Source organism: Brugia malayi, assembly GCF_000002995.4.
Source record: "Brugia malayi strain FR3 genome assembly, contig: Bm_008, whole genome shotgun sequence".
Classification (NCBI taxonomy): Eukaryota; Metazoa; Nematoda; class Chromadorea; order Rhabditida; family Onchocercidae; genus Brugia; species Brugia malayi.
In genome coordinates this window covers 92459-103443 of record NW_025062285.1, presented here as the reverse complement: position 1 = coordinate 103443, position 10985 = coordinate 92459, and the positions used below count along the sequence as shown (strand labels likewise).

At 27.6% G+C, this 10985-nt stretch overlaps 1 protein-coding gene across 1 annotated transcript; it reads right to left on the bottom strand.

The window, feature by feature from the left end:
* Window positions 1–518: 518 nt before the first annotated feature.
* Window positions 519–7650, bottom strand: Bma-dyb-1 (Zinc finger, ZZ type family protein; the record flags this gene model as incomplete). The annotated part of the gene is made up of 13 exons (XM_043082739.1): window positions 519–565; window positions 1115–1310; window positions 1897–2031; window positions 2350–2481; window positions 2695–2985; window positions 3572–3706; window positions 4113–4253; window positions 4589–4740; window positions 5253–5338; window positions 5622–5758; window positions 6347–6423; window positions 6996–7076; window positions 7587–7650. 13 exons carry the CDS (start codon window positions 7648–7650, stop codon window positions 519–521), a joined length of 1674 nt encoding a protein of 557 aa, XP_042938673.1.
* Between the last annotated feature and the right edge of the window lie 3335 nt (window positions 7651–10985).

Below are 10985 nucleotides of genomic sequence, written 5' to 3'. Positions count from 1 at the left end.
AAACGAATTCGCAGAGAGGTAGACACGGTAGCTGAAAACAGCCGGTGCATTCTCAGTCAGCACTGCACAAAAGTATTTTTTTTTTTAAAAAAAAAGTTCTGATAATTTTTGAGGATAAACAATTGTTTGATAGCAATGAATCTTGATTAATCATACTTTAACAGCAAATTTCATACACTTTATCTTTCTTATTCTCATACCACAAATAATATTTCCAGGAATGACAAAATTAGGGATAGTTGTAAATAAATTAAAGAAATAAAATTAATGATAATAAAAGAAAAGAAAAAACATAAATAAGTAAATGAAATAAAAAAGGAAAAGTTTGAAAAATTTAGAATGCCTAGACATTTGGTAGTGCGTGCAGACAGAGAATGATCCAGAAAGATTACACAAAACATTTCAACAGATTTTGATGAAGGAATATCAAACAATTCGTGACGGATAAAAAAATGTTTCACCAACAAATACATTGTCCCAATTTGTATTCCATTATGACATTTCAATAAAATCGATACCTAACTGATTTCTGTTCCATCACCACCATTTGTAACATCTTTTTGAGCTGAAAATTACATCAACATTTTAGCTATTTAGCTATTCTTTCAAATATTATTGTATTCTTATCAAAAAGTAGCTTTTTAAATTATTTCCAAGCAGTAAGTAACAAAAGAATGTTGCAAGAACAAATTAAAACTAAAATTAGAAATCAAGATAAATGGTTTGAATGGTTCGAAGGTAAACACTGAGTTTTGCTTTAATTTCTTTAGAAGCGATAGAAATTTTCTTCAGAAAAGAAACTTTCATCTATTTAACAGTACCGTCATAGTCAGAGAAAAAGTAATTTACAATGAATTACACATGTCTCATTAATAACTAAAAGAGATTATGATCGTCTGATTAAGGAAATAAATGCTAGATCATGAGCAAATCACTAAAAGCTTTCCAGTCAATCAATCGATCAATACGATGGGTTCGTCCTAAGAGGATTAAGTGATTTTGATAGTATTCAACAATTACATAATTCTTTCCAAAAGTATTTAATTTATTAAATATCGATTTACATATCAATTTAGATAACAAAAAAGAAATGAATTTAAAAAAGAAATCAAACCTTGACCAAGTTCCCTGAGCAATGTGCTCATATTGTTTGTTATATCATCAGCTGCATGAAGCAGGTCACCTTGCAGTTGAGCAGCAGGTACTGAACTAGCTCTCTGAACAGCACGATCTCGAAATGCAGTCGAAACACGGCTTCCGATACCGGTCAATGATTCCGGTATAGCACCCATACTTCCACCTTTTGATTGCTGCAAAAAAATTTATAAAGAATTAGTTGCTCGTCGAAAACAAATTAAGTTTTCGTTATAAACAGGTTTTTTTTTTTTTTTTTTTAAAGATAAAGTGATAGGCTTATCAGCAGATTTCATTCATACGACTACAGTTACTGATATATCTCGTACTACTAAAAGTAAAACAAGAGACCACTTTGCGATCTCCATCTTTGAAGATCCTCACTCACAATAATGTTAACTTAGTGAAAATAAATATTGCAAGCATGACTCATAACCTTTTCGATAGACACTCCTATATGTGAACGAACTTGGATCCAAAAAAAAGAGAGAAAAAAAATGTTGAAATTGCTACATTTCTACTTGTTGTTTTTCAAAACTTTTCGTAGATCGGCAAATCGCAGATGTTTTCCACATCTTTGAATTTATCGAACACTATTAAACTTACGAAATTTCTAAAAACTAGTTCACACAAAATTTTTAATGATTTCAGCAAAATAAAAAATTAACGATTTAAAATAGAAACTTCAAATTCTGACGAAATTTAAAATAACTTATATGAATTTAAGCACAGATTATAACTATACGAAAGCAAATATCTTACGTTTAGTTCTGACATAAGCACTTCTAACTGTTGCATTAGCTGTCTTCGTGTTTGTTGCATAATACGCATTTTTTCCTCAAGCTGAGCTTTCCGTTCACGTAAACCATTCAACTGTTCATCCGTATTTTCTAATTCCTGGAAAAAGAAAGAAGTAAAATCAATATGTTAAGGACTATGCGTGAATTTTAAAATAAATGATGAAATTTGGAGAAAGAGAGAGAGAGAAAAGGATTGCACTTAAATGATTAAATGATGGAAAAATCTACTTTTTCTACATATTTCCAATCAAAAATTAAAAAAAAAAAAAATTATGAATCATAAATTTATATGATACCAACACAACCTATCTCTGCTATTCTTTTATTATTGAATTTTTGTTTTCATATATGAAAATAAAACAAAACAAAAAAAAAAAAAAAACAAAACAAAAAAAAGAAAGAAAAACAGCATTACTTGTTGTTGCTTCAACATTTCCATTTCTCGTATCATCTCACCATTCTCTTCTTCAAGTCGTGCAATTAATGTTTTTTCATTAAGATTTTCATCCATACTGGTTGCTCGATCTTTGGGCAGCACAAATGGATACTTAAATGTACTTTTTTTTTTTTTTTTTTTAGAAAAAAACAATACATTAACTAAAGTAACTAAGTACTTCATATTAAAAAAGTTCAAAAATGCAACGTAGAGGAATACAATTGAGGTAACTCATTTTAAGTAATTTCTATATCATGATATCTTTAAGAATATGATACATTAAGTATAATTAACTAGTAAATCAAATTATGATATTATAATTACCTGTGTTCGACCAGAAAGTTTAGCCGAATAACGTGCGATCAATTTATGCTCATCATCCATATTAGAGCCGTTAGTTACAGGAAATTGTCCGGGCAAAATTTGACTTGTCCAATCTTTTAAACCTTCTGAAAGTCGTCTTCTTGAGGTTGTTGGTGTTATTGGTAAAATGTTAGCAAGATCGAGAGGACGTTCTGGACGTTCTGGGAATATTGGATGTGTGGAACGATTAGGCACTGGTACACAACGCAAAGATTTATGTATGGAATGGGCTAGCTGTTTGGTTGGTGACTTCTGAAATGGCTGTTGCTTTACAATTAATTCTATGTAAAATATTTTTTAACTTAAAAAAAAAAATAAATAAATAAATTTTGTCAAAAAGGAAGCGCATTCTAAGTTCTTGCAATAACTAATTTTAAAGGTCGTGTTAATTTTCATTAATAGCTCGTTTGTATTTGCTTGCTAACGAGAAACGTTTATTTTTTGGATTAATTTTAGATTTAGCTTAAATCTAGCATTACTTTTCTCCAATTTTAACTCCAATTTTAGCTATACTCGAATTAATTCTCATTTCTATAAGTACAAATTAACAATTTTCTCTCCAAAATTAGAAGAAAAAAAAGAATGGAACATTTAAATATAAGAAGAGAAGAGTTTTAATCATCTTCAACGATACTACTCATCATTAAGAATTTATGTCGATATTAATGGCATCATTTAAATCTAATAATCGTAAATATGCCAGAAATAATTTCGTTTTTCTGACCAAATTTTCAACAGTCAACTTCTCATTAGTCCTCATCATTTTATTATATTCTCATTTCTTGTGACATTCTGTCTAAAATTCCATTCACATAACCAAATTGAAAAATTTACTTACATAACTAGAATATTCTTTCATTTCATGTTCGTTTGAATGTGCTGAACTTGTCCGTCCACGCCAAAAACACTGCTCACATAACTGATAATTCGTGCAACGTTGACACTTATAACGAAAACCGGTAAATGACCGAACCTAAAAAAAAAGGATTACTTGGAATATTGATTTTCAAACCTTACGTATCATCTTATGCAAACATTTTTTAGTAAAATTTAATCTGACTATTACCTCATAGAGACAATTCTTAGTGAGATCTCAAATTTAATGATTTAATTACAACCTTAATTAGTCCGGAAACTTTTAGACAAGAATTATTTAAATGGATTGCATATCTTTCCCTTTTTATCATCATTCTCGTTTCTCTAAAAAAGCGTTAGACTAATGTGGTACTATACACATAATTAATAATCTGGCAGACTTAAATTAACTAACCAAACTGACAGCATTAATCTAGCAAAATCTGAATACAGTTGGCGACTCGCATTCTAACATTCAAAGAATTTTTCAAATTTTAAGACAATTCTTAAGTGAAACAATTTACCTGACAAGCATCACACACAACCGGATGATAAACATGCTCAACACTTGCCATTCGATGCAGTAATGGTAACCACATTAGACATGGCGGACACGGATCAGCTAACATTACATCCAGAAATGCATTCAAATTTACCCGTTGATCCTGAAAGTAAAAATTCTGCGATATTTTAAATTATTACTCCTATGCAATATATTGGTAACTTTTAGATCAAAAATTGGAAGATTACTAACAAGAAATTTAGTCGAAATTGTCTTTTTCGATATATTTTTCTACTATTGATCTAACTTATACAAAAAGTCATTTCTCAAAATGACTCTGTGATACGACAATAATTAATTCATTTATTAATGGTATTTATTTATACCATATAAATAGTATTATAGCTATTATACTTTAAGCTATTTATTTATTTATTTCAAATGTTTAATGAAATACATTTGTATGATTATATTTTCATCTATAATAAATGAACAAACCTTTTGAAAGCATTGTCCCAATGCTGTTTCCGTGTAACCAAATGTTGGACCTTCAAAAACAGCCGTAGCAAGAGCCAGAACTTGCTGTAAATAACCACTAAATTTATCCCACTCCATTGTACCGCTACTATTGGATACTTGCGAAAACGCATCTGAAAAATTAATTATTCTACAAGAGCTGATGAAAGCAAAATTAGAAATTAAGAAATAACATTCCTTTTTTAAGCAGAAATTTGAATTCTACTAATTTTTGCTAGTCCTTTTTTTGTGGTCTTAAAATTATGAATAACTTGAGAGTTATAACCCAAAGTAAGTCTTACTTTAAATTCGTAAGTCAGCATAAAAAGTAATCGTGACTGGAATTTTTCGAAAGCTTAGTTTCCACTTTTTTCAATTAAATTTCCTAAGAAATTAACAAATTCTTAACAATTGCTTTTCGCGAGTCTGTAAAAGTACTCACCAATCTCTTCGTAATTATTTTTCTATCTTACTTATAGATGTTTGAGATAATCTACCAATACTACGACAATAAAAAAGCAAATAAGAAATTTCTCAAAAATTGAAACAAATAAAATATGAAACTTTTTGGTGAACAAACTGAAAAGCAATGAACCAAAAATTAAACTTTTTTTTTTGAAAAATGGAAAAGATAATTCTTCCTTACATCGTAATTTATCCATTAATTTACCGGCACATAATGTAGCAAGAGCTATTTTGATAGCAAAAACTGTTAAACGACCAGTATGTTGCCTAAAATATAATTCGTTGTATAGCATATAAAACGAATATTTCAAAATGTTCCAACTATGTTTCAACAAGTTAAATTTCTTTTGAAATTATTAGTAAAGTAAAGGAATACTTTCTTTTTTCTTTTTGAATGCGAATTAATGCAATGATCCAAAATAATTAGCCAAAAATTTAGGGATACAGTAATTAGTGGAGGATAAATGAGGCGAAGAATTTTTTGTAAATCCAACTCACAATAGGCATTTTCTTTTATTATTATGCTGTCATCATCATTAACAAATACAACCTGTCATACGCACCGACGAGGAAGCTAAGCAAAAGTGAGATGGATTTATCGGTATCAATATGTTGCGCACTGGGTAAACGCTTATTTAAATTATGAAAAATTGTTGCAAGCAATAATTCCAATCTAGAGATCTTCACCTGTAAGCAAGTAAGTAAATGGCAATTGATAAGTTATAATTTGTCAAAGGATTGAAAGAAAAAAATAAATGCAAAATGTTATGTTCAAAAAAAATTTCATCATTACTAACAGTAACTTTGACTTAAACTTAATTTGTGCTCAAATTCGAAAATGTTTCAAAATAAGTAAAATCAAAAATATTTCAAGGTTTTCTTAATTCCTTTGTCTGTTAAAAATGCCTTATCAACTTCTGATCTTTGCATAAATAGTAGTGAAATTAGCAAGCTAAAATATAAAATGATGGATATTCTCTGCCACAATAAATATTTCACTAATTTTGAGGTTTATATAATTAATAACTTTAAAGCTCAAATTCCAGTAGCTGATGGGCAGCACAAGAATGACAGAATGTATAACAGAAAATAATCGTTCCTTTCTATCCTTTTTTCTTTTTCATCCTATGCAATTTAATTTATTCACTTTTTTTCTTTTTTGATTGTTAACTTTACTGACTTAAAAATCAAAACTTTAAGTAAGGAACTGAGCAAATCATATGTTTAGCAATAACAATGTCATCTCATCACGATAGAATAGTTGAAAGTAATAACCTGTGAAGTAATTGGAAGAGCATTTAAACCATTTTCGCGGAATGATTCAATCATATTCCATATATCCACCAGGTGTACTGCAAAAAGAAACAAAAGATATTTTAAACAAATTAAAAAATGAAAAATGAAAGAAAAAAGGGGAGAGAGAGAAAGGAGGTGAAAGAATAGGAAATTTTACATTTCGCTGAGTAAGTAATGATTTGGACAACTAAAAAGTTTATAAAACAAATCATCCTAATAAGTCGAATTAGTAACAGAAAAATATTGAACTTAGCCTAAGATATCATCATTGAAAAAGGATATTTGGATATGCTACTCTATTCTATTCTATAGGTTTTTAATCAAAATTTCAAATTAAAATACTAGTAGCATTAAATAGAATTTATGACACTTAAGTTTGCCTAAAAGAAATGTATAAACACAAATTGTGTTTAATAAATCATTAACATGGGGAAAAAATTCTAAGTTTTTCTCGAATGTTAGCAACACAGCAATCACATTCAATACAATGAATTACCTTCTTTCTTTTATCTATCTATCTAGCAAAATGATTTCGATTGAATTAAATAATGGATTTATAACAAAATAAAACTAAAGGATTACACCGAAAGTAACAACTATTACACTTAATCTTATCAGCAAAACATACCATTAGTCTTTTTTTGGATAAAACGTAATTTGCATGCACATCTGTACGTTGCAAAACGGATCGAATCGAAATCTTGCAATCCTAAAATCAATTAACATTATTATCGCATCAGTTCTCAATAAGTTCACTATATAATTACTTTAAACAAAAATAAGTTTTGGTTACCAAAAAAAAAATGTGACAGCATTCTTTCAAATGAATTAATGTTATAACGATATTTATTCCTCAAACTTTATTCAAATATATGGTATTAAACATTGAAATAAGTAATTAGGAAAATTAATTAATTGTTTTAATGTCTTTATTTTATATAAAAAAACCATCTTGGTTGTATCAAAATTAAAATACTACTCTATGCATATTGCTACAATTTTTGAAATGTTAAATAATTAGATTAAATGATTTAATTTGTTACAGTTTAGAAGATATTGTCTTCACATATCTTCTTGTTGCATGAATCGATTTTATCTTATTACCATCGCTTTATATTCAGTTCCTTTTTTATCCTTATTTTTTAAAAAGTACAGTTGTAAATATTCCACGTGTAACGTTACTTTAATGTAAATATAAAATTAAATTATGAAAACTAACGCATTTCATCGATTAACATTTGCAATTCGATAACAATTGCATCGTTAGCTGTTGATGCATCCATATTATTAATTCGTTTATATATTTTCAGGTGTTCACATTCATTTCATTTTTTACGTAATTTCTTTTATTGTAATCCATCATCATATCACATTTATCATCCATTTACATAATACATACGTTGTAATATTTTCACGTATATTTCACATTATAGAAATAAATTTTTTCCTTAATAATCCAACCATTTTTTTCTTTTTTTTTGGTTGAAATTATTTTTGAGTTAAAATCTGTAATTTAAATTAAATATAAAATACTTTTACACGACATATGTCAAATGAGAGGTAAAGCAAACAAATCACAAATTTGTATTCGGAAATTGTCTCATTGTTGTGAGACGAAAAGACTGAAATAAGAACTTAAATAATTATTGATTGATAGGGAAAATGCTTTAATAGTAAATGATATCTTCATCGATCCTCAAAATTTCCAATAAAAAGGAAGAAAAAACAGTGATTAATTAGCAAATGAAAATTTTGGAATACACACAATAATATCAGATAATAATTTAAAAATTTTTGAATACATAAAATTAAAAGAACTAAAACAGTAAAAAATTCTCGTTTTCTTTCTAAAAGATGGAAAAATTAAAAAGAATTGAAGAAAGAAGAAATGAAATAGAACAAATGAATAATTTGCATTTCAGGCTAAATTATTTTTAATTGATTGAATTAATGCATTAACAACAAATTAATCTCAATATAATTCTCATTGTATTCGTTTACAGCGACAGAATAAAATGTTTGTGTAAACATATCGAAATCATATATGCATCAAGAAAGGTGTGCAAATTTTTTTTAAATTAAATTCTTCAAGAAAAAAAAATGACAAAAGAAGAAAAATTAGCAAAATTTTTTAGACAGATAAATTACATTCTTCTGTGATTAATTGATATGAATAAATAAAATTAAATTTTTCATTTTTTTTTCGCGAATTTTCGACTGATTGTAAAAATTTGAGAAGAATTTCGCTCAATTTTATTTCAAATTTCAGATGAATCTTCTTCATTTCTCATTTGATAAATTGAATACTAACAGAAAAACGAAAAGCTGAAATAAAATAAATCTAATTTTGTTACAAATTACTAAAATTGAAATTTTTTAAATTCGGACATTTATAAAACAACTTATTTAAACCCTGAAATAATGGATGTCTATAATATGGACTAAATTTTGAACGTACCAATAAATTTATATATTATCAAAAGTCAATAACATTCTGAACAGATGGACAAAGAACAGTCTCTTTCCGGAATCACATACGTTTACAGAAAATGATTCTTAACATTTTTCCGGAATCATACATATTATAGAATATGAGACATATCAATTGGAATAGGTCAAGAAAAGTTGACCTCGAAAGTATTTAAAAAAGCACTAAGAATGTTTGCATTTCTAAATGCAGAAACTTTTAACAATAAAAAGAAGAATGGCAAAAAAGGAAAAAAAGGTATAAGTAATAAGTAAGTAAGAAAGGAAGTAATTAAGTAAACTAGTAATTTAGATAGAATTTCCATCACCGGTTCACACTCAATTTGCTATTGTTTCAGTGTGTTTGCTTAGTTTGTAAGAGAAAATGACTCTTGTTAGTTTCTTTTTTAATTAAACAATTACTTAAAATACAGATGAAACTTTCAACTTTTCAAAATGTAAATTTATTGTCTGAGTAATTGTTTGCAAATAAATAGTTATAGCTTATCTGCTTAAACAATTTTATTCCAACAATAACAAAGACTGGGGAATATTGAAAATACTCGGAGTTGAGGAATATTTTTCGATGCACTGTGTTGTTTTTTTAGTAGCAGAAATGTTTATTTAATTTTATTATATCTAAATTCTTATTGCTTACTTTAAGTTGCTAAAATTATACTAAATGAAAAAAAGAAAAACGAAAGAAAAATATGGGAGAATACGCTTAAAATGACGAAATTATTTTGTCCTTTATTCTTTCCTTAAAAAAAAAAGAAAAAAAAAAAAACTATTTGTTGATTTTCGGAAAATATTTTTATTTCTGAAAAATGAGAAATTACAATTCTGTAAAAGAACTGAACTATGTAACAATTTCATATGTGTACTTTTAGAATTTTCAACGAAATAAAAGAAAAAAAAAGTGCATTTTTCACTTAAGGATTTCAACTTTTCATAGTGCAAAGCATTAATTTATTCAATAATAACAATTACAAGTAAAACGAATAAGAATCGCTGAGTAATTACAAGCACATTTCATGCTAATTAGTAATTAGTTTTATATGAAATTCGTTTAAAATTGCTTAAACATCTTTAAGTATCTTTTATTGTCTATGTAACTTACATTTACTACTAATCGTTCTATTCAAGTTCAACAAGCTATTAGACTAAGTCCCTTTAACGAATCATTCAAGTTCAACAAGCTATTAGACTAAGTCCCTTTAACGAATCATTCAAGTTCAACAAGCTATTAGACTAAGTCCCTTTAACGAATCATTCAAGTTCAACAAGCTATTAGACTAAGTCCCTTTAACGAATCATTCAAGTTCAACAAGCTATTAGACTAAGTCCCTTTAACGAATCATTCAAGTTCAACAAGCTATTAGACTAAGTCCCTTTAACGAATCATTCAAGTTCAACAAGTCACAATTATCAGTCTGTTTACATTGTTAGCATTCATTTATTTCATTTCAAAAAACATTTAGCTCAATTATATTATATAAAAAGCAATCGATTGATAACCAAAACTGCATGAGATATTTCTTTGTTGACTGTCTAACTGTCTAATCCATCCGGAGTCATAATCTGAGATCCAATATAGTCATATCTATGAGAAAGTACATCACTGTTCCCAACAAAACGACATGTGGTGTGTTCCCACTGTGTATAGTGAGTGCTCAGTCAGAGAAAAGGAACTGATTGATGATGATGGCGACGATCCACAGAAGTCATAGATGGTGTTAGTTTCTGATCATTTTTTCTTAAAAGTGCATTCTTCTGGGTTATCAGTTATTACAAGCTTTTGGAAGTTTTAGCTGTAATCTTATCATTCCATCATATCATTGTCTTTTTCAAAAAATAGAAGAAATGAAAAGGAGAAAGAATGAAGACAAAAATGATGTTTGATTTGATTTAGAGTTTGCTTGAAACAATTATCACACAATTCCTTCATTTTCATTCTTTTCTTTTCATTATTGAACGCTAAAATGATGAAATGTAATTTTAGAAAAAGAAAAAAGTGATTTTATCAAAAGTATAAATTTCTTTTTTCTTTTGTTGTATTTAAAAGGCAAATAAGATTATTCATAGTTTTTTATATATCGTTTATATATATAAATTCAAAATGCACGAAAAATTTTTTTCCAGTTTTATTTTT